The sequence below is a fragment of the Atheta coriaria genome, unplaced genomic scaffold, assembly GCF_025399875.1.
Source record: "Atheta coriaria isolate IRGN ID8LTWV9N9 unplaced genomic scaffold, Caltech_Dcor_3.1 hic_scaffold_4_pilon, whole genome shotgun sequence".
Classification (NCBI taxonomy): Eukaryota; Metazoa; Arthropoda; class Insecta; order Coleoptera; family Staphylinidae; genus Dalotia; species Dalotia coriaria.
In genome coordinates this window covers 2009874-2034758 of record NW_027045446.1, presented here as the reverse complement: position 1 = coordinate 2034758, position 24885 = coordinate 2009874, and the positions used below count along the sequence as shown (strand labels likewise).

Genomic DNA, 24885 nt, shown 5'->3' with positions numbered 1-24885 from the left:
AGCTACGAAAAAAGAACTTCATATTCTTAATCCTTAAAAAATTCTCTACAAGATGGCACCTTATTTTTAAAAAACCACCAAAAATGCATAAACAAATTTAACGAAAAGATTTTGTTATAAAAAAGGCAAAAGATTTCACTTTTTTATGTTCAAAATTAAAAGTTGGAATTTTCAAATTCTGTTTTCGGATTCAGATAGTTAATTTAATTCTACATCGATTATTTTCGTAACTTTTTTGGCTAGCATATACCGTTTAGGCCCTATTTGCAATTTTAATAAAAAATGAATGTAATTTTAATAGCGACAAAACATGACTTAGTTAAGATGATTATTATCAAAACCCTTACTTTTAGAACAAAATTTTATTAAGAAGTATGTAGAATTACATGTTCTTCAATATTCTGTAATAAAAAAGTCAAATTTCCAATATTTATTTTTTGCTTAGGAAATGTTTGAGAAAACGAATAAACCAGTATTTCCCACTTATCTTGAAAACCATTAGAGATAAAGGAAAACGGTTTTCATAATAGTATGTAGAATTAAATTTTGCATTATATAACTCATTAAAATTTACAGTTATCAACAATTATGTAATAATTAAACATGTTTAATAACTTGAAAACTAATTAAGATAATGCAACCAAACCAGGATTAATAGATTCCTGGCATTGTTTTTCATCACTTTGGAAAGTTTGGGGAAAATCGAAGAGGTAGTTTTATTTGATCAGTTTTGAATTTACCACTAATTTTCCGAAATATTGATGTTATAGAAAAACTGACTTGATATCTTTCATCCCCTTGGAAAACTCAATCGATTAGCGTTTTCCATTTTCTTGTAGCGTAAAAAATATTTTTTGAGGCCTCAAAGAGTCAAGTGTAACCTCTTGATCTTTTTCGAGTGGTTGATGGTCAACTTTGGAAAATGGAAAAACTAAATCTGCCATTTTATAGATCCTTATCACCGCATGAACAAAATGAAGAAAATTCTTTTCTAACTTTATTACTTTGCAAGAAAATCGCGTCGGAAAATCAGTTTTTCATTCTTTAAAATTGTAAATTTTAAAAACGTATTCCATGAAGAATTTTAAACTGTACACAATATCGTTTAATATTTTTGTTTATCTTTATTAGTTTCAGAGATAATTGATAATTAAGTTTTATTTTAAAGACACATTGTATTTAAAACAATCTACAGAGTAAACCGTAAATACTATCAAGTATGAAATTATATAAACAAGGGAAAGCCTCTTTACAAAATGGTATAATCAATGTTAAATTCATTAATTATTTCAACCAGTCATTAAAATGTCAGGCACCTCCGCCAAAATTTTGATTTTTAAAAATTTAAAACTAAAAATTAAATTTTTAAAAATATTATTACAGATAATAAAAGATAATTAAGATTCACATATTTTATCTTAGTAAAATTTTTCTTTATCATTGTTAGTTTACGAGTAATTGACACTTGAAATTTCCAATTCTAGATTACCACATATTCAAAATTTAAGATAAAACAAGTATAAATAACATAATTTACATTTGACTAAATAAAGTAGACGTCCAGCATGTACCTTTGACATTTTCATAAATGTTAACACAACTTTCACAAACACAAACAAAATAAAATTCACCTGCGTCCGTTTTCAAACTGCAAAACTGCAACTTATATATTTCATAATTAATATATGCAGAAATCGCATGGTCAAAGAATTCGCATGTCGCTTTTTATTTATTCTACGCGTTCATTCATAAATATCAACAGGTAAAAACCGCCACAATAGACATTTCTTATGCATTCTGCACTCACTGAAGGCTGCGATCGGCGATAATGTCTGAAATTTGTGTGCCAACTAAAATTAATGATTACTACTCGACGAAATTGCTTGAAAAAACCCACAATTACAACCAAAAACAAGAAAAAACAAAATTTAGATTCTCTCTGATATAATTCGTGAAATGTTATGTTATGCAAAAGAAAGTTCAGTTCTTTCGGATGAATTTCATAAGACCACCTGCGGTTGTCACCTATCGCGTTGGCAATGTGAATCATTGGCCTGCATCCCAATATTAACATAAATTAAACCACAAATGATATTTAGCTTCTATTTTCTTTTTTAACAAAAGTTAGTGGGAACATCCGTTTGATCCGAGTATAAAAAGCGATGACATCGACTTGGAGATGCATTCCAACAACATTTGTGTCAAGATGCGCATGTTCATAGTAAGTTTGTTTTGTTTTTATTCAATTTTATTAAACTAATAACATTTTTTACTTAATTTAGGTATTGTTAGTGGTTGCTCTGGTTTGTGGTGAAGATACCAAACCCACAAAGAAAGATAAACGCTACGTGTCTATCGGTGGTAAAGGTTTTAACCATTATCGAGGCCCGGGTGACCATTATTATCACTTGGACATTGGCAGCGGTGGCCACGGCACCAACTATGGAAGTTCCGGCATTTCCGGAAGTCTTGGAGGTGGTGCAAGTTTTGGAGGATCAATTTCTGCTGGTTTAGGAGGTTATGGTTCAGGTGGATATGGATATGGAGGTTATGGAGACTCGTCATTCACTTCCGGTGGATTAAATGGATTAAGCAATGGTGGTGGTTCTGGTTTTGGTACTGGAAACACAGCTTTCATCGGATCCAACTCTAACCTTTACGGAAATGGAAACGGATTCAATTATGGCAATTATGGCAACTATGGCGGCAACCGTCACACCCACACTCACACCTACTCTGAGAATACTGTTACCAAGCAGGTTCCTGTGCGTATTCCACAACCATATCCGGTTACTGTCACCAAAGAAGTCCGTGTGCCTGTTCCTCAACCTTATCCAGTGCAAGTAGTTAAAAATGTTCCGGTTCGTGTGGAAGTTAAAGTACCAGTGCACGTCCCCAAACCGTATCCGGTTACTGTAACGAAGAAAGTGCCCGTGCAGGTGCCAGTGTACGTCAAAGTGCCACATCCGGTCAGAGTTGAAGTACCAGTTGAGAAACCCTACCCTGTACGTGTGGAGAAACCTGTTCCTGTGCCAGTTAAAGTTCCGGTCTATGTAAAAGTCCCTGTTCCTGTATCCACAGGCGGGTCAGGCCCACATGTTGATCACATTGATATCCATCATACTGGTAATGGTGGAGCTGGTAGCATTTATGTAACTGGAAGTTCTGGTGGTGCTTCAGGTTCAGGTACTAGTTTTGGAACATCTGGTACTTCATTTGGAGGAAATAGTGGTAGTTTTGGAATATCAGGAGGGTCAGGAACACTTGGAGGAAGCAGTGGTGGTTTTGGTATATCTGGAGGATCAATTGGAGGAAGCAGTGGTTTTGAATCCAGTGGATTTGAAGGAAATTTTGACTCTGGTAACTTTGAAGGTGGTTCCAGCAGTTTTGAATCATCTGGAGGTGACTTTGGTGGTTCCCTAGGTGGTTCAAGCGGTTCCTTCACTACATCAGGAGGTTTTGGTGGTAGTGGAGGTTTTGTATCAGGTGGATCTGGTCATTACGGGACCACCTCACACAGTGGAAGCAACGAAGGTGGATATTACAGCGGAAACTATCACAGTTCCTCATCAGATGGTGGCTACCATCATGGAAATCACTTTCATAACTAACCTCACAAGTAAAATGTAGAATTTAAGGTTTCAATAGAAATAAAACAAACAATTTCAACAAAAACGTGTTTTTATTGTTTTAAAACAAGTGTACCCCATGATTTCCCACTTTTAACTTTAACAGGTAATGGTACATCCAACTTGACAGACTCCTGCATGCATTTCTTCAATATACGAGCAAAGACATCTTCGTATTTCAAAGGAACTTCATACAACAACTCATCATGCAACTGTAGAATCAACTTGGGGGCATTTCGCGAGTTACGAAACTTTTCGGAGACTTTCCTGTCGACTAGAATCATTGCTTGTTTGGCAATATCAGCAGCTGATCCCTGGACTGTCGTATTAACAGCTTGACGTTCTGCTTTACCTTCAAAAATAACAAACAATAAGAAAACAATCAAAACAAAAGTAAAAACATAAACAAACTTCTTTCTGATTGATTTGTAGAATTAATCATAGATAAATATCTTCTGCGTCCCAGCAAAGTCTCAACATATCCTTGCTCCACACATTTATCAATGGTAACTTTAATAAACCTCCGAATTCCTGGATAATTCTGATGGAATGTCTCTGTAAACTCCAATGCTTCATTCTCGGTGATACTCATTTGATCCGCAAGAGTCTTATTACCAATTCCATAGATAATCCCGTAACAAATCTGTTTTGTTTGTTGTCTTAGAGTATCATCAACTTCTTCCTCGGAGATTTTCATCCATTTGGCAGCTATGGCTTTAAATATATCACAGTCCGAACACATTATTTGACTTAGAATTGAATCTTTTGACAAGTGTGCTAGTATTCTTAATTCCAACTGACAATAATCAGCGGATACAATGATTGCCTTCCCAGATTCTAAACAACTAAAGGCACTACGTAGGGAAATCTCATGAGTTTTATTTGTAATGGGATCAATAAATTGAAAATCTCGTGGGACATTTTGAACATTCGGTTCGTGCATCGATACCCTTCCAGTGGAATTCTGCGTGATGCAAACTCCACGTATCCGGGATTCTTCAATGTTTCTTAGAAGTGGATACACCATTTTTGTTAATGTAGAATTGATCTTTCTCCACTGGATGATCAACTCTGCCAAAGGATGTCCGTATTGAACCAACGCAGCTTTGTTGGTTGATATTCTACGTTTGCTTTTAATGTTTTTACTTCCACGCATGTTTAATACTTTACTAACAGCTGCTGAAGATGTGAAAGAAAATCTACGTCCAGCTAAGTTGAAAGCTTCACTCTCCAACGACTGTAGGTGACATTTTAATGAATCAACAAAACTTTGAAGTGTTTTTAGGTTTACAGGCATTCCATTCAATTCCATCTTGGTCAGAATCAATATTATTTGCATTTCATTCCCTAAAACAATAAAAATGAGCAAAAAATTCATAAAAGTATGAATAATACATACTATAACAAGTGATAAACTGTGGATCTTCAATTGTGAGACGTATAGTTACGTTTTCAATCAATGACCAATTGATTAAAGCCTCCATTGATGCACGTACTTTGCAACTGGTGATGTCCAGTTGTTCTTCATAACATGGAGAGTAAAATTTCACCTAAAACATTGAGAAATTTAATTATTTATGTTAAACTAGTATATTCTACAACTAACCATTGTAGAAAAGGTCTTCTCGTGTGATTCTGGATCTAATATCCAATCAGCTATCCGTGGATCTTCAATTTTCACTGAATCTATCTTCCAACCAAGACAGTAATGCAAACGTTTAAGTTGTTCTTTCACATTAAACATCCTTAAAGTTTTGTTCTGCATTAATTCTGTTTCTAATAGTTTTAAACTATCATCATCTCCGCCTTCCATTTTGATCAATTTTTCTAATTCTATATAATAACTAATTGGAGTTTTAGTTGTCTCAGGCCAATACACAGCCAATCCATGAATCTTAGTCGATTTATAAGTGAAATTATCCTTCAATTTGATAGATTTTCTTATCCCAATCTCTTGTTTCTCTTCTTCGTAGTCTTCACAAGCAAGAGATAAAGATATAGCAGTATGTGTCGCTAATAAATCAATGAAAGGCTTAAAAAGTACAATATTATCACATACATTAATAATTTCCAGTTGTGGATCATCTTCTGCATGATCAGAAGCACTCTTTGAACGTCTGCTGAGCTTTGGAGGTATTGGAGATGTAAACATATCATCTTCACTTACAACAGAAGAATTAGAAGAAGAATCAGTGGATTTTATGTCATCACTTGGTCTTTTTCTTGGTTGTAAATCTTCAACAAAAGATTTATCAGTTCTTAAAGTTAAAGATTCGTTAAAACTGTCCATGAAGGCTTTCGTTAACAACGAATCTGAGTTATTATCAGGTGGATTCTCAGGTTGTACTTTATCATCACTAAGATTCTGCACTAATTTCATTTGGGCAGTAAATGAATCATTAAACATACTGTCAGATGAAGAACTTAATCGCAGTGAAGTTAAATCACAGAAATTAACTTCTTTCAAAGATGAATTTACATTCTCCAAAGAATTCTCTGCTTTATTCTCTTCTGTATTCGTTTTATTTGGTGATTCTATTATTGGACTAAGATCTGCTTTTGTTTTATTCAATTCCTGACTAGACTGTGTCACATTTTCTTCATTCCGTGACCAATTAGCATCACTCAAACCAATCTCATATTGCAGGTACTTCCTTGCATCTTCAATCATCATCCCTGCAGCTTCCAACTCTGTCAGGCCACGTTTTCCAGTGATGAAGATAGTTCTTAAGTTATTACGTTTTTCTGCGTCGTGTTTACTTTCACCTTCACGTTCTTTACTCTCAAATGGTTTAGCTTTGTGTAGGATATTCTCTAGATCCAAAACGTTACAACCAGCGAGATCTACAAGATTTTCTACACCTGCATTGAACAATACTCTTGCTCTCTGCCCATTGAGGATTGGTAATCTCATCAGGTCTAATAGTTCCCTGCTAACACCAAACTGTAATCTGTCTTGGAACTGTCCAATCAGTAGCTCCACACTGCTCCAACCTAGTTGTTTACTGAATGAAGTAACCATACCTGCAAAAGTGGCTGCAGACTGTTGGAGACTTTGCAAAGCTCCACGATTACAACCAAATCTTTGAGCAACCTGGTTCAGAGGTACCTCATTGACTAAATCCTGCAGTGCTAATGCTGTGTAGAAACGTCGATGAACAGCTAGTTTATTGGAATTATTTGGGGCTTTACCCCTGGAGCAATTGATGATGAATGATACTTTGATTCCGACAAGCTCACCAACACGTTTCATACTAGCTGGGAGTTTCTCCCAGAGTTCCAAGAACTGCATCCAATCAATTGATTGAATTTGGACACTGAAAGGAGTCACTAAATAGATCAAATGCAATTCTGTTTCTAAAACAAAGCATTGTCTTGCTTTTTCTAACTCAGCAAACAAAGCAAGACCTTCTTCAGGTGGCATTGATGAATTCAAACATGCTTTTGCAAGAGGTGTAGCTACATACTGTTGGTTAGAAGTATCTTCCTGATCAACTTGTAGTCTGATAAATTGATACTTCATTAGAAAGTCCAAAGCATCTGTTATTGGATTACCTATTGCTGTACCTTCATGATTCAGAAGGGTACACTTTCCAAATGTGTCTATTTCATCAGGAGTTGAAGCAACTTGTGATGCTATAACTTCCAATAAAGCTCTTTTGAGTCTTCCTGAACCTTCCAAACAACTACTGATTGCTTCCAACTCTCCGGACATCAGGTCCTTTGCAACTGCAAGATCCTTCTTCTGGCAGATTAGAATTGATTCACCTGAGGTGTCCCTACCCATTCTCCCAGCTCTACCAACCATTTGTTTGTAAGATAAAACATCAATTGGCTTTCCGAAAAAGGTAGGACTGCGAATTATCACACGTCTTGCAGGAAGATTCACACCTGATGATAGTGTGGAGGTGGCGACAAGTACACGAAGACCTCCAGTTCGGAAAGCGCCTTCTATAATGTCACGTTCATCCATGGTAAGACCAGCATGATGGAATGCAACACCAAAACTTACAGTCTTCTGTAAGACATCATCCAAACCAGCAGGAGATCTTTTAAGTTGTTCGAGGCATTCCCTGATAGGTTCCACAGGTAATTTATTTCGCAACTCTTCACCAAGGCGGGAATCAGATTTGCCAATTTTGAAGAAAGCACTGGCGATTTGCACAGCTAAATTCTCACACCAGTTTTTCGTTGGGCAAAACACCAAAACACTGCATGATTCTAACAGGGTTTCTAAACATAATTGTAGAATATTGTCGGTATCCATTTCTAACTCTGGAATATTATCTAATCTACGTTTTAGTTCGAATTTTGAATTAAAAATGTCCCCGTTTACTAAACACTGTTCATTTAGTGGTATTGGACGGAATGTTGTGATGTATAAAGACGCATCCAGCCATTTTCCTAATAAATCTAAGTTTGGTAACGTTGCAGACATTCCCACAATCTGTATCTTGAGATCATCTTTGCGTGAAATGTAATTCAACTTGGTTAATAACAGTTCCAAAAGATATCCGCGACCAGAATCACCAATCAGATGTAATTCATCCACGATTACAGCACCTATATCTCCAATTTTACCTTCGTCAAGTAACCGATTGATTAAACTGTTTGCTTTTTCGATTGTACAAATGGCAACGTTTATGTTTTTGTATCCACCCGGCGGATTGTAACTGCCCATGAAACCTTCAACACGTATACCACTGGATCCAAAATGTCTTGAAAGTAAAACATTTTCTCCCGCACGACAGAGACAAACGGCAAAATAAATATGACTTTTTTATTGCGTTCGAGAACCGTTTTCGCGGCCAGGATTTCAGCGACTAGTGTTTTTCCGGCGGAAGTTGGTGCAGAATAGACTAAATTTTTGCCTTCCAGGACGCCATTGCAGGAAAGGCACTCCAACTGCCATGGAAATATACGTGTTACATTGCGACATTCGTATTTTTGTAGGATTTCAGCTGGTAGACCCAAAATTGATAGTTTATTGTCTTCTGACTCAGAAAATTTGAATTGTTCATTTTGTACTGATGAAATTGATTTGTTTACAGGTTTTGTAGATAAATTTGTGGTTGAGGGCAATGGACTCACAGTTATTGGAATATTTTCTTTATCAATTTCCTAAAAACAAAATTTTTATTACATTTCAAGCAATTGTTTACCATTTGTACAGATAATTAAGTAATTTTAACTTACTTGTGAGTGTTGAGAGACATTTTTAGTAAAAGAAAATGAATCATTTAGAAAAGCACTATCGTCAAATGAAATCTTCAAACAAGATGAACCATTCACTCGACTGTCTTCTTTATTTATTGAATTTATGTTGTTTGTTGTTAATTCACACAGCACATTGTTATCTTTGTTGATTAACTGACCACTGGCACTAAATGAAATGTTGTCGAATGTATCACTAATTGATATATTCATGATAAAATCATTAAAATAGTTAATAAGTTAAAAATATGATTAAAACTTGATGCTGGATCAAGAAATCATGATAAAATAAAATAAACTGAGGTTATTCTATGGATAAACAACGAACCATAGCAACCAGATGAATAAACTGTAAATTTTTGGTGCCATCTATGATTGGGGACCATTTTTTTCAAAATAAATGTCCCCGGATTTTTAAATTATGTATTTCACTATAAATTTTCATAAAAACCATTACTGTATCATTTCATTTAATCAATTAATCTATTCAAGACAAAAATATTCATACTTATTTCGTTATTAATATAAATTAAGTACAATTATCAACATTGCTTACAAAATACTGTTACTTTGAGAAAACTGGTTATAGATTCATACGAAATTCTTAAGTACATAAGGCACACCACAATATGTAAAGTTGTATAAAAATGTCTGCGTGTAACTTAAACTAAAAACGCTATTTACAAACTTTGGTCCTGTCATGAACATCAAAAATAACATTTACTCTCATTATTCACTCTTAGAAGTTAGAAATAAATATCATTGTCATCGCATAGTCTAAATTAGTCTAAACATAACATAAACATGATTTGAGTCCCTCCATTTTATGTACAATCTCGTGTGTTTGCATCACATTCAGTTCAAATTGGAATGTTTATAGAAAAATACTTAAATAAGTCGTTCTTCGGGCGGAGGCTTGAGCACATGATCAAGTTCCACACGAGGATTACAGAATTCTTGAGCGCTGGGGCTGTAGGTACCGCGTGTCGCACGTTTACTGCGTGCAACGTTTACCAAAACAACGGTAACAACCACAACTATCAACAGGACAACGACCACGACTGGAATAATCACGTATAAGATGTCAAAATTGCCTGTGGACGCTGCCTCAATCTGCAAATAAAAAATTTATGAAATTGTTCATTTGGGGACCGTTTTTATACTGGTAACGTACCTGTGTCTCACTGCAATTCTTCCCTGCCCATCCAAGTTCACATTCACAATCATAAGCAGCTTCATACGCACATTTACTGTGACATATTCCATGCTCACAAGGATTGATAATACATGGATCATCCAGTTTGCACTGGTGCCCACAGCGTCGATTCATACAATCACACCGGTAACTCCCCGGCATGTTAACACACTTCCCCAAATCCCCACAGATATTGGGGATGTCTGTGCACTCATCTTCATCAATCTCACAATTTGTACCTTCATACCCTGTACCTGTACAGTTACAAGTGTATCTCCCAACGCCATCGATACATTGTCCGCCATTTTGGCACGGATCATCCACACATTCATCAATGTCAATCTCACAGTGTCTTCCTTCATAACCCAAACGACATTGACAGAAAGGAACTCGGTTTGTTGTATTGCACAGGCCATCGTGTTCACAACCATGGGATTTCACCAAACAATATGGCGTATCACACAGGGTACCGACCATACCTTCAGCGCAGAGACACGTGAAGTTGTTGTGTGTCATTTCGTCTGTAATAATATAAATATTAGATGTTTAAGAAGTGATTTTGGAGTGAATTGACTTACTTTTGCCATTTCGACACGTGGAGCCATCTTTACAAGGTTGATTATCACATGTAATCAGTCGTAGAGCCTCACATTGTCTCCCAACGTAATCCTCAGGACATTCACAACGGAACATCCCCAAGAGATCAATACAACTTCCTCCATTATGACATGGGCCACTTGCACACTCATCAATATCATGTTCACAACTAAAATTGATAAAAATTAATTAATTTTCAATGTTTAAAGGTTAAAATAAACTTACTAAGTGCCATCGTAGCCAAGTTGACATTCACACTCATATTTCCCAATGAGATCCACACAGGTAGCGTTGTTCTCACATTTATTGTCTTCACATTCATTAATATCAATGCTGCAATCATCAGCTGCATAACCATCGGGACATTGACATTTATAAGTGCTGTTTGGTTCAATGCAGCGGCCATTGTTGTAACAATCCTTCTCGTAACACAGTAAACACCCGATTGTTTTCTCTGCGTTCTCAAACTGAGTGAAGTACTCCTCAGGTCTTGTTTGATTGAACAATTCATCAGTGGAATAGTAAGGCACTAGTAATCTACCAATACGTATGTCACTCAGACATCCTTTAAATTGATCCGAATTCCTGCTGAGGTCTATTTTGTAAGAAGGGAATGTATTGTCCATGAAATCCACTGAATTGCTCACAATCACTGGGTCCTGGGTGGTTGTATCCGCCAGGGTAACATAGCTGGTACCATTGTAATCCGTACTCTTGATTACCTCACGGTAATCAAAGGTTTTGTTATCAGAACCTGCAATGTAGATGACACCACGAGTGAATATTTCGTTAAAGTTACCAAAATCGAAATCATTCGTGGTGAAATCCGGCGTGTCATCTAAAACATGCTCCTTGAAACCTCCTTTGAGCATGGAATCCTTGTATTTGAAGAGGAGTGTCACCCATTGACCATCAAAATGCTCCTTTCGGAATCTGCGAGTCTCAAATTGCGTTCCCAGATTCCATTCGGCAACCACTTCATCGTGATAGATAAAAATGGTAAAGTATTTCTCCAGATACTTGGCAAAAAGAACAGTACCCCAGGATCTGGTACGATATGTAACCTCAATGGAGTCAGCACTATAATGTTTGTTATCTGGCGTTGTCAGGTTGTACATTAATGGTTTGGCTTCACCATCAAACGTTGCATTCGCGGCGCATTCATAACCACTTTCTAGATTTCTACAAGTCGAATCATCCGGACATCTTTCCAACTCACAGAATTCCAACTCTATACAGTCCTTGCCTTTGAATCCATGTGGGCATTGACAACGGTAATCATTCCAGGTGTTGATGCATTTACCATTACGATGACATGGTTGGATCCGGCATGAATCATCAGACAGAATACCTTCTAAAACTGTAGCATTGTCAAAAGTGACAGTTCCAAAACTAACAGTTGGGATGGAAAGTTCTTCAGCTTGCAGAGGGAAGAATTCTACAACCATTATTTTTTGCCCATCGCTGATTTGCACATCCTGGATGATCCCTTTGAAGTGAATCATACTCAAAGGGGTGGTGACCGCGGCAGGACCAGTAGCAGCTGTTACTTCTGCTGTTGAAGTAGGAGATTTGCTGAAATCATTGGTCTGACGCACAGGTCTCAGCTGAGGTTGTCCCCCGAGGAATAACACTTGTGCATCCAATGTCCCAGTGGCAGATATAGTCTTCCGGAAGTATTCGGTACCGTTTAGCTTAACCTGGACCAGTGTAACATTCCGAATCACTTGAATCAAGTGATCATGACCATTGTTCAACTTCACTCCACCTACAGTATACGCTTCAAACGTCCCATTGAACTGTATCCGTACTAAAAGTTCCCCGCCTTCAAGCTGGGCGGCAATGTAACTCTCATTCTGAAGATTGGCCGAACCCAAAGCAGATCCCAGGTAAAAGATTTGTCCACGTGATTGTCTTGTACGTACAAACATTGAGATATCTACAATGGACCTTATCGCACGTCGAGCTGCATCTGTCGCTGTGACGGTCACCAAAGAATCAGTGATGTTCTCATAACCAAAGGTAGCTGCTGTGTAATTATACTGACAGTTGTACCCAAGATGAGGTCTTTCACAGGTACAACTGAAATTGCTCCATAAATCCGTACAATGACCACCTGAGTGACAGGGATTGGGTTCACATTGTGGTTCTCGATGACAACCGGTGACTACATTCTGGAAACCCACCCAGGAAGCGTTTTGAGTATCAGGGAGGACCCATTCTCCGTTCACGATGATATCTTCAACGCAACCAACCAAAAATGGTTGGACATGGGCTAGTTTCCTGTGATTATTCGGATAACCACCAAAATAGGTTGTAGGGAAACTGGTGGATGATCCATTATTATCGTTATAGTTGATTGGGTAGATGGTTTGCTCATCATTCGCAGAAAGGACCAGGTGGGATGAATTGATAGCGACAAACACCCTCTGCCAGCTACTGTCATTGAGATTACTTCCAACAAACACTCCATCCCACTTATTCAACAGGGACGAATGTAAGTTGAGCCTACCCTTTGCCAGAGTCAGAATATAATAAGTGGAACCTTTACCCAACGCCAGGAAACCATCTCCCAAAGTGGTCTTGAACCTGAATTGGATATCATGACCTTCATCCCTAGAAGTATTCACAACCAACAAGGAATTACCAGCTAGGGACATCGTGGTAACCCTTTCACAGGTATGACCATGAAAACCATGTGGACACGTGCAATTAAACTTATGCATTGTCTCATTATCAAGGTACGGCTTGCAGGTACCATTATTCTGGCAAGGGTTCTCACGACAACCTGTCAATTCAACAGAACAGTTCTTTCCTCCGTAACCCGCCTCGCAGTCACAGAAATAATTCGCCCTCTTATCAATACAAGACCCATGGACACACGGTTGATATTTCTCACACTCATCGATGTCTATCTCGCACTGGGCACCTTCAAAACCCTCATCGCATTCACAGATATACATTCCGATCTTATCCACGCAGGTACCACTCCGACAAGGGTTGGAATCACATTCGTTGACGTTGATCTCACAGTTTTCTCCAATAACACCAGGAACGCACATACATTCATACCCGGAAGCATTATGGAACTCAAACTGCTTCCGGAACACTGCAGGTAGGTTCGCGTTGGATTCCAGGGTTGTATCATAAAGAGTAGCATTACTGCGCTCAAGACACACACCATAATTCAAACATGGTGAGGATTCACATTCGTTGATATCCTCCTGACAGTTCTTACCAACATAACCATCGAAACATTCACACATGTAATCTTTAACTAAATCAATACACAATGCCCCATTTTGACAGGGATTCGAAACACAATCATTGATATTGATCTCGCAGTGTTCACCTGTATAACCTGTATCTGTACAGTTGCAGGTATACATATTAAGCCCATCGATACATATTGCATCGTGTAAACATGGCGAAGATAAACAATCATCAATATCAATCTCGCACTGGACACCTGTTAACCCAGCTTGACAGAGACAAGTAAACTTATTGATCCCATCCACGCATGTTGATCCCATCATACAGGGATTACTAGCACACTCATCAATGTTAATGTTACAATCCTTCCCTTGGTAACCAGGTGGGCAGACACATTCGTAGTTATTCACTTTGTTGATACAAGTTGCGTTGTTCTTGCATGGTTGGGACAAACATTCATCAAAATCAAGATTACATCTTTCCCCTGTATAACCTGGTTTGCAGTAGCATTGAAAACTGCCCTCTTTGTTAACACAGATACCATTATTACAAATTGGCACACCAGGTAACTCACATTCGTTGATATCCTTATCACAATTGAATCCCTGGTAACCAGAAGCACAGGTGCAGGTGTAATTATGATGACCACCGGGTGGTGAAGGGTTACACTCGCCATTTTGGCATGGATTAACCCCACATGGGTCCTGACCAATGTCTATCTGGCATGAATCACCAGTAAAACCCTCGGGGCATTGACATTCATGCGCGTTGATCATATCCACACAGATTTTACCTGTGGGACATGTCACACCTAGACAATCATCAATATCTAGCTCACAGTTGTTGCCTTCGAAACCTGGTAGGCACACACAGGTGTAATCTCGACCATTTGGGTCCTGGTGGCATGTGGCGTTGTTTTGACAGGGTTTAAACTCACAGGAGGCTGCTTTTATGGATCGTTCACACATGGCTCCCACGTGGGTCTTAGGGCAATCACAATGGTACCCTGTTGAGGTCTCAACACAGGAACCGCCATTCAGACAAGCGAATTTTGTGCAATCGTCCAGAGAGATCTGACAACGGTCACCTAATAATAAAAAATGATTGGTAAAATCTTAAAAGTGAAAATGAATGGATTGAAAGTGAATATTAGTGTGTATTGGTGTGTGAAAAGGTACCACATACCACAAGATTGAGTGAAAGTGCCACCATTGTGCCACGACGCGTCAGCATGTGAAGTTTTTGAATGAAACGCGTTTACGTGACAATTCAGGCCGAACCAACCCGGCTTACAGACGCAATAGTAACCAGCAAACTACGAAACTCAACATTTTTTTGGTTAACAATAGTCCCCATGATATTCTAACTAGTTAACTACACAATAACAAACAAGAAAGAAGCAGCCAACTCTACACTCACAAAGTCTTTACAGTTAACAGCATGCAGACATGGTTTCTTTGCGCAATTAGCCATCTTTGTTGTTGCAACAGATGATTCATCACAGTCGCGACTCTGTGCCATTTCTTCACCGCGCGTTGGATTTGTTAGATCGTTATTCGATTTGCACTTTTCAATGCGCCAACGTCAACGTAACGGAAGTCGTTAGCAGCCATAACGCTTCCTTGCAAGGCCCCGATTAAAATGTTATTAGCTTCTTTTCGTGAACATGCAGCATGCACACAATGAATAGATGACATAATATTAAGAAGAAACATGGTTAATGCAAGTAATAAACAGTTTTATACCTGTGTACCCAGGGGACAGTTACTGTTCACACAATTCGGGTAAACCCCACCATATTCTGCTTTGCAGGCACATGTAGGGACACCTGATATCTCTGTGCATTCAGCTAAAGGTCCACAGAAGTGCTCATCACAGGAGGAACCAGCTGCGCGAAGCTCCATCTCACAATGGTAACCACCATAACCAGGTGGGCAATGACATTCATAGCGGCCATTCTTTTCCTCACATTTACCATGGTTAAAACATGGTTGTAGCTTACAATCACTGATTTTCTATATGGAAAACAAAAATTAATAATTTAGAGGTTAAACCTTAAACTTGGAGGTTTTAGCTTACAATTTCACAGTTGAGACCATCATAACCCATTAAACATTGACACATATAGCTCCCATAAGTATCATAACAGATCCCACGGTTCAAACAGGGTTTCGCCTGGCATTCATCAATATTCTCCTCGCAGGTAACCCCATTGTATCCAGTATGAGCACAATCACATGTGAAGTTATTGGGACCATCAATACACAAACCTCCATTGCGACAAGGTGATGAATCACATTCATTGACGTTGACCTCACACTTAGCTCCCAGGAACCCACTGGGACACAAACACTCGACGGAATCATCACGCACCTGACACACGCCGCCATTTTGACATGGGTTGTTTAAACACAGCGGGTTTATCTTCACTTCGGTGTCACACATCTTCCCCGTGAACCCAGAAGGACAATTACACTTGAAGTTACCGGATATGTCATCGATACACACAGCGCCATTCTTGCAAACTGGTGGTACCGCATCACAAGGGTTCCCCAAGTCAATCTCACAGTTTTTCCCTGCGTACCGTGGGGAACATTCGCAGCTGTAGGTGTTTACCTCGTTCTTGCACACACCATGTGTGAGACATGGGTCAGTTTGACAGAAATCAAACGCTCGAGGCATCTTTACATCCTGACGGACTTGACAGGTATCCCTGGGGATGGGACATTTTGTAAAGGCGACACTATGGGCCTGAATACTGGACTTGTTGAAGTTGATTGAGGGACCTTCCAGGATACACCCGTTGTAGTGTTTACCAACAATCAGGACCGCACCATCATTATACAGATCCCCACTTAGTAAATCACTCTGATGTGTTGAGTTTGCCAGCAGTTCTTCATCTCCGTCGATGCGTAGAGTAAGATTACCAAATCCATAGTGTAACATGACGTTGTGCCATTGGTTATTCAGGAACATACCAGGAATGAGCGCTTTGTATTGCCTACCAGTTGTTTTGGCGTAGTAGTTGAGGCCGTCCATGTTGACGGAGATTTGGAAGATGTTGTCGTTGAGTTGTTGTGAGATCAGTTCACCTCCAGCGCATGTCCGGAAGGACATACCAGTTAATCGTTTGAGTGATATGGTTGTTTCCAGGCGGATGTATGAGGACCCATTGAAGTAGGCCTCGGGTTGGTCTGAGGGACCATAGTATTGTGCATGTGATTTTGTTATGGTCAAGAGTAAAAGGAGTCCTGAAAAAAAAAAGAAGAGATGAATTACAAAAAAGGGTATAGACATCCTCAAAAGTGACCCAAATGGGACCAAGGAGTGTAAGATAAAGGGGCAGGTATTTAGAGAGCTGCGAGTGGATTACTGGACTAGTGGGGGAAGCAGCGCCACGTGGGAGAACGCATAGGGTGAGTAGCGCTACCCCCACCACTATTTGCGGGTTGTCGCAAGTATAAAAGGGCAGCGCGCAGTGCGTAACACGCTCAGTCGTGCCTGAGTCGTCCAGCAGTAGAGTCGCAGGTCTCCAGGGGTTCTCCAAATAAAAAGGCAGTTTACATTGGCCGCCATGTTCATTTCGCGTAAAGATAGTCATGAAACCTAACCTTATAATGACGGAAAACATCTAATAATCTAATAATAACAATGAAATAGATATTAAAATCAAATAAACACTTCAAAAGTTATAATTTTACTTAAATTGAAGTGTTACCGACACTTTAAAAGTGATTATCTCGAGAATGATTACACCGAACAAGATCAAAGTTGTTATGATTATTAATCATTATCATAAGTGCACTTTGATGAAATTTCAATCCTCAACAAATTAAAATAACCATAAAAAACACCACAAAAACATTTTTAACACAAAAATTTTTTTGTTAAAAATATAAACAAAACAACATAATTTTTACATAATTTCCATTTAGATTTCTCTTCACTTCTCTCTTATATTACAAACATCCTCTATAATTCAATATTTCCTCGTTAAAATCAACTTATTCCACGTAACCTCAAACGTGCGTTGTGTAGGCAACCAATTAATCATCAAACAGATGGTTAAACTTCTACTTAACTCATATAACTATTTCCCGGAGCCCTTTTTTCACATAGCGTGAGTTATTATACACATCCACATCAATTATATTTATTTACTTCTTGCGTTGTTCGCACTGGAGTGCTTGCAATTCCCACACCGCCATTTTGTTAAGTGGCTCGAGTGGAAAAGTAATATAAGTAAATTCCGTTCCGCGCCGCATGTTTCTGACTTCGCAACTTGAAGGAAAAAAATTATACATTCGCGAATTCATCCGGGCGTCCACGCGGAGAATAAACGAAGAAGTCGAATTCGTTTGTCATAGTCATAGTTGGAGTGTAAACGCTGCGTAAGTACACACGTAGCTTAAGTACGTTGTTTGAACGGCTCGCATGCGAACAAAGAGATGAATAACAAACAGCGGAATCTTCAAATCAGGCTATTTCCGGCGCACCGAATGATTATAATCATTAGTCTTTCTTCTTTAGCCTCAAGACAAGCTAAACTTTTGAAATGTTTTGAAAGGAAGCCATTTTACACTCGTACACAGCAATAAATTGATATATTCTACGTTAGATAACTTTATTTATTAAACTTTTACGTTTGCACTTTTGTATCACTAGGTAGACTTGTATTTTGGTGTAAGTTTGGTTGCCTAATCATTTAATGCAGTATTTTTGCAGTTTTTCCAACAAAAAAGCAAAACTTTTGAAATATAATGAAAGAAAACTATTTTACACATTAATAAATTGATATATTCTACGTTAGATAACCATATTAATATATTTTTGTATTTTTGAGCTTTTGTATCACTTGGTAGACTTGTATTTTGGTGCACGTTTGGTTGCCTAATCATTTTGTGCAATATTTCTGCAGTTTTTCCCGCAAAATAGCAGAAATTTTGAAATATTACGAAAGAAAACCATTTTAATATATTTTTGTATTTTAGAGCTTTTGTATCACTTGATAGACTTGTATTTTGGTGTACGTTTGGTTGCCTAATCATTTTATGCAGTATTTTTGCAGTTTTTCCCGCAAAAAAGCAGAAATTTTGAAATATAATGAAAGAAAACTATTTTACACATTAATAAATTGATATATTCTACGTTAGATAACCATATTAATATATTTTTGTATTTTTGAGCTTTTGTATCACTTGGTAGACTTGTATTTTGGTGTAAGTTTGGTTGCCTAATCATTTTGTGCAATATTTCTGCAGTTTTTCCCGCAAAATAGCAGAAATTTTGAAATATAATGAAAGAAAACTATTTTACACATTAATAAATTGATATATTCTACGTTAGATAACAATATTTAATATATTTTTGTATTTTTGAGCTTTTGTATCACTTGGTAGACTTGTATTTTGGTGTACGTTTGGTTGCCTAATCATTTTATGCAGTATTTTCGCAGTTTTTTCTTCGCAAAAAAGCAGAAATTTTGAAATATAATGAAAGAAAACCATTTTACACATTAATAAATTGATATATTCTACATTAGATAATCATATTAATATATTTTTGTATTTTTGAGCTTTTGTATCACTTGGTAGACTTGTATTTTGGTGTAAGTTTGGTTGCCTAATCATTTTGTGCAATATTTCTGCAGTTTTTCCCGCAAAATAGCAGAAATTTTGAAATATAATGAAAGAAAACTATTTTACACATTAATAAATTGATATATTCTACGTTAGATAACAATATTTAATATATTTTTGTATTTTTGAGCTTTTGTATCACTTGGTAGACTTGTATTTTGGTGTACGTTTGGTTGCCTAATCATTTTATGCAATATTTCTGCAGTTTTTCCCGCAAAATAGCAGAAATTTTGAAATATTACGAAAGAAAACCATTTTACACATTAATAAATTGATATATTCTACATTAGATAATCATATTAATATATTTTTGTATTTTTGAGCTTTTGTATCACTAGGTAGACTTGTATTTTGGTGTAAGTTTGGTTGCCTAATCATTTAATGCAGTATTTTTGCAGTTTTTCCAACAAAAAAGCAAAACTTTTGAAATATAATGAAAGAAAACTATTTTACACATTAATAAATTGATATATTCTACGTTAGATAACCATATTAATATATTTTTGTATTTTTGAGCTTTTGTATCACTTGGTAGACTTGTATTTTGGTGTAAGTTTGGTTGCCTAATCATTTTGTGCAATATTTCTGCAGTTTTTCCCGCAAAATAGCAGAAATTTTGAAATATAATGAAAGAAAACTATTTTACACATTAATAAATTGATATATTCTACGTTAGATAACAATATTTAATATATTTTTGTATTTTTGAGCTTTTGTATCACTTGATAGACTTGTATTTTGGTGTACGTTTGGTTGCCTAATCATTTTATGCAGTATTTTCGCAGTTTTTTTTTCGCAAAAAAGCAGAAATTTTGAAATATAATGAAAGAAAACCATTTTACACATTAGTAAATTGATATATTCTACGTCAGGTAACCATATTAATATATTTTTGTATTTTTGAGCTTTTGTATCACTTGGTAGACTTGTATTTTGGTGTAAGTTTGGTTGCCTAATCATTTTGTGCAATATTTCTGCAGTTTTTCCCGCAAAAAAGCAGAAATTTTGAAATATAATGAAAGAAAACCATTTTACACATTAGTAAATTGATATATTCTACGTCAGGTAACCATATTAATATATTTTTGTATTTTTGAGCTTTTGTATCACTTGGTAGACTTGTATTTTGATGTAAGTTTGGTTGCCTAATCATTTTATGCAATATTTCTGCAGTTTCTCCCGCAAAATAGCAGAAATTTTGAAATATAATGAAAGAAAACTATTTTACACATTAATAAATTGATATATTCTACGTTAGATAACAATATTTAATATATTTTTGTATTTTTGAGCTTTTGTATCACTTGGTAGACTTGTATTTTGATGTAAGTTTGGTTGCCTAATCATTTTATGCAATATTTCTGCAGTTTCTCCCGCAAAATAGCAGAAATTTTGAAATATTACGAAAGAAAACCATTTTACACATTAGTAAATTGATATATTCTACGTTAGATAACAATATTTTTGTATTTTTGTGCTTTTGTATCACTTAGTAGTGTTTTATTTTGGTGTATGTTTGGTTGTCTAATCATTTTATGCAATATTTCTGCAGTTTTTCCCGCAAAATAGCAGAAATTTTGAAATATTATGAAAGAAAACCATTTTACACATTAATAAATTGATATATTCTACATTAGATAATCATATTAATATATTTTTGTATTTTTGAGCTTTTGTATCACTTGGTAGACTTGTATTTTGGTGTAAGTTTGGTTGCCTAATCATTTTGTGCAATATTTCTGCAGTTTTTCCCGCAAAATAGCAGAAATTTTGAAATATAATGAAAGAAAACTATTTTACACATTAATAAATTGATATATTCTACGTTAGATAACAATATTTAATATATTTTTGTATTTTTGAGCTTTTGTATCACTTGGTAGACTTGTATTTTGGTGTACGTTGGGTTGCCTAATCATTTTATGCAATATTTCTGCAGTTTTTCCGCAAAATAGCAGAAATTTTGAAATATTATGAAAGAAAACCATTTTACACATTAATAAATTGATATATTCTACGTTAGATAACCATATTAATATATTTTTGTATTTTTGAGCTTTTGTATCACTTGGTAGACTTGTATTTTGGTGTAAGTTTGGTTGCCTAATCATTTTGTGCAATATTTCTGCAGTTTTTCCCGCAAAATAGCAGAAATTTTGAAATATAATGAAAGAAAACTATTTTACACATTAATAAATTGATATATTCTACGTTTGATAACCATATTAATATATTTTTGTATTTTTGAGCTTTTGTATCACTTGGTAGACTTGTATTTTGATGTAAGTTTGGTTGCCTAATCATTTTATGCAATATTTCTGCAGTTTCTCCCGCAAAATAGCAGAAATTTTGAAATATTACGAAAGAAAACCATTTTACACATTAGTAAATTGATATATTCTACGTTAGATAACAATATTTTTGTATTTTTGAGCTTTTGTATCACTTGGTAGACTTGTATTTTGGTGTAAGTTTGGTTGCCTAATCATTTTATGCAATATTTATGCAGTTTTTCTTGCAAAAAAGCAAAACTTATGAAATATTATGAAAGAAAACCATTTTACACATTAATAAATTGATATATTCTACGTTAGATACCTATATTTAATACATTTTTATATTTTTGAGCTTTTGTATCACTTAGTAGTGTTTTATTTTGGTGAATGTTTGGTTGCCTAATCATTCTACACAATATTTTCGCATTTTACTCCAAAAACAAGCAAAACTTTTGAAATATTATGACAGGAAACAATTTTACACATTAATACACTGATATATTCTAAGTTTTATAGCTTAATATCACACCAATAATGTAATAAATGATAAAACAGTTAAGTTCTATTAGAATGTAGGAGGAAGCAATAAAACGCAGCGACCAAAAATAACTGTAAGTCATAAATGATGATGGATCGTCTTTAATTCACGTATTCGTGGAGATATTCCGCATTGTTTTGTGTCACGACTCGTGAATGGCGTGAATTCTTTTGTATCAGTCACAGATACGGATTAGTAATCAATGCGGAATGTTATTACTGCAATAGCATTGTTATCTAGTTGATTTTTATAAATAACAGATGCGCGCCGCCATTTTATGACGTAAACGTGCCGGATAATAAAACGGAAGTATAAATTTAGGGGTTAATATGCTGCGCATGCGTGCAAATGCAAATTTCTAGCGCGTTTTGCTAAATATTTACCGAAGCGTTCAGTCTTTAACTCATTAAAAACGTAATTAAATCGGCCATTATACAATTTGGGGAAGTTCTAATGAAATTTTCATTTTTTTGCACTTTTATTGCGATTCATTTAGATTGTGCGGTGTGTATCAGTGCGAAACTTTATTGTTTCAATGTGGCTAGCAAAAAATACCATCAAAACAAGACTTTTACTTCGGTAAAGTATAAATAATTGACGTTTAACGAATATTACTTTGCATAAGTAAGTGAGAAGCATTTAAAGAGGAGAAAGGAGACGATGAGAGATGAAACAAAGCAATTGGATCGTTGTGATGTAAATGATGCAAACGAAAAATGCATTTTTGTATAGAAATTGAGTGGAAAGTAGAAGCTAACGGAACAGGTTAAGTTTTATAAGCTGAAATCGGTTGCCAGAGGCTTAAAATGCTTGAAAACATAGAGAAAGGAAATGTTCTTCGGTCTTGACAGGTTTCAAGGCACTAGTAATACACTTGAGAGCTTGAATTATGTTTCCAGACATCCGATACTTTACTATTTTCCTTCAAAACATATTTTTTCACATGTAACGTGATAACCATAAATTTTAAGTAAAATTTTAGTGTTTTTAGTGTTTGGTTCACATCTAAATTCTCCCATGACAACAATATGAAAATATACAATGTAATTATTTGATCCTCAGTTGAAATTTTTGTTTTCTGCGCTATTGTTTTGTTGTTTATTGCTATTACTCGATTTACTGTAGTCGTGCTACACGTGTAATCGATGTTTAAATTGCCGATAGTTAGAAAACACATCACGAACTCTATAAATTGTTCTATTGTTTATATTGTATGTGTAATTTAATTAATTTAATATTGTTTTGAATGTTTGCGCATTTGTAACACTTTGTAGAGTGTTTTAGTTTGGTGTATGTATGGTTGCCTACACGCAGTGACAAAGTAACCTCACAATATGTTTCAACACACAGTTTTGTTCGCGTTGTTAAATTAAAGTTTAAACGATGAAAAACAATTGAATCAATGTTGTAAGTTATATAAGTGTAAAAACATTTAAATTTTCTTTAATTTGATGTATAATTTAGCATGTTTTTCGGTTTTAATTATATTTTATCCGTTAGAAATTGAAATGGAGAAAATCGTAATGAACATAACCTCAAAACGACAAATGGAAATTTGGCGGAGCCGGTTTTACCACTCCGCTGCGCGCTGTATATGCCCGTGACTGAACTTCTTCTACGAATCGTGTGCCCCGAGTTCAACTCGGCTTAAGTAATATCGGATTATCGAGACACGACCGCGCGTCGCTCCGACGCTGCGAGAAAGAAGGTGACTCAACCTGCGATTCGCGCTTACCTATGCACGTAAACGAAAAGCTGTTGCTATTGTTGCTCCACCTTCGACACGACATTTCCATATTTTATCACTGCACTGAATCACTTTTAGTCAAATTCGCACGCGCACAACACTATGCTAATTCACACTCATCACATGATTTATTTCTTATAAATTTTTAGTTTTTATTGCACAGAAAACAACAACACATTACAGCAATGAATCACGATTGTAATTAATCGATGGTATTTACAATTACACCACACGTTGCCAAGGAAACGCACGGATTATTTGTTGGCAACACCCACGCACACGAGATCCGACGCCAACAAAACCAACAAAACGCGCTAATGTAATTATCGGCGGACGGCGCGACTCGCCCCCTAAATGAACGGACGAAGAAAATACGAAAAAGTTGCTACCTGCGCGCTCGACGGACAGGTAGATAATGGCTGCTCGGGCGCAGGTGGAACGATGCGCGGCGCTACGCTTTGTAAACGCGAGCGAAAAGCTACCGGAATCGTCGGAGTGCAACTGAGCGCAGTGAGCGCACCGAGAACTAGTTACACTCGCCAAAGACTACTCCGGGTAGTAGTAGTTGTTGCGGTAAATTAAGTTTACGCCGAGGTTCGTAAACGCGCCGCTTGAAAGTTGTCTAAAGGCGCCACTTGCCGGACGCGCATTTTATCCGTACTCTCATCAACCAATCACAAACGCTTTTACTTTATTTTACGTTAATTTAAATATTTCGCGTGAATTTCATGTTGTTATGATGAAATAATAACATTTATGATGTTTTTAAGCAGTATTTTAATAATTTGCGTGAAAATAACGCGAAAATATTGAAAATTTGGTTCGAAAATGTCACTT

The 24885-nt window shown here is 36.3% G+C and overlaps 3 protein-coding genes across 3 annotated transcripts; 1 reads left to right on the top strand and 2 right to left on the bottom strand.

Annotated features, from left to right (window-relative positions):
- The first annotated feature begins 2194 nt into the window (after window positions 1–2194).
- On the top strand, window positions 2195–3675 carry LOC135791402 (keratin, type II cytoskeletal 2 epidermal-like). Its single transcript, XM_065301806.1, has 2 exons — window positions 2195–2221; window positions 2283–3675. The coding sequence occupies exons 1-2, from the start codon at window positions 2207–2209 to the stop codon at window positions 3609–3611; spliced, it is 1344 nt and encodes a 447-aa protein (XP_065157878.1). The 5' UTR covers window positions 2195–2206; the 3' UTR covers window positions 3612–3675.
- LOC135791398 (DNA polymerase theta-like) lies at window positions 3664–9211 on the bottom strand. The gene is given in 6 exon segments (XM_065301799.1): window positions 3664–3981; window positions 4041–4976; window positions 5029–5179; window positions 5236–8333; window positions 8336–8750; window positions 8826–9211. Coding segments are annotated over 6 exon segments (5130 nt in total). The 5' UTR covers window positions 9057–9211; the 3' UTR covers window positions 3664–3682.
- Window positions 9212–9296: 85 nt separating this feature from the next.
- Window positions 9297–24605, bottom strand: LOC135790792 (protein crumbs-like). Its single transcript, XM_065301068.1, has 8 exons — window positions 24037–24605; window positions 15928–17099; window positions 15594–15863; window positions 15034–15163; window positions 10861–14935; window positions 10617–10804; window positions 10018–10559; window positions 9297–9956 (listed from the first exon to the last, which is right to left on the bottom strand). The coding sequence occupies exons 1-8, from the start codon at window positions 24095–24097 to the stop codon at window positions 9732–9734; spliced, it is 6663 nt and encodes a 2220-aa protein (XP_065157140.1). The 5' UTR covers window positions 24098–24605; the 3' UTR covers window positions 9297–9731.
- Between the last annotated feature and the right edge of the window lie 280 nt (window positions 24606–24885).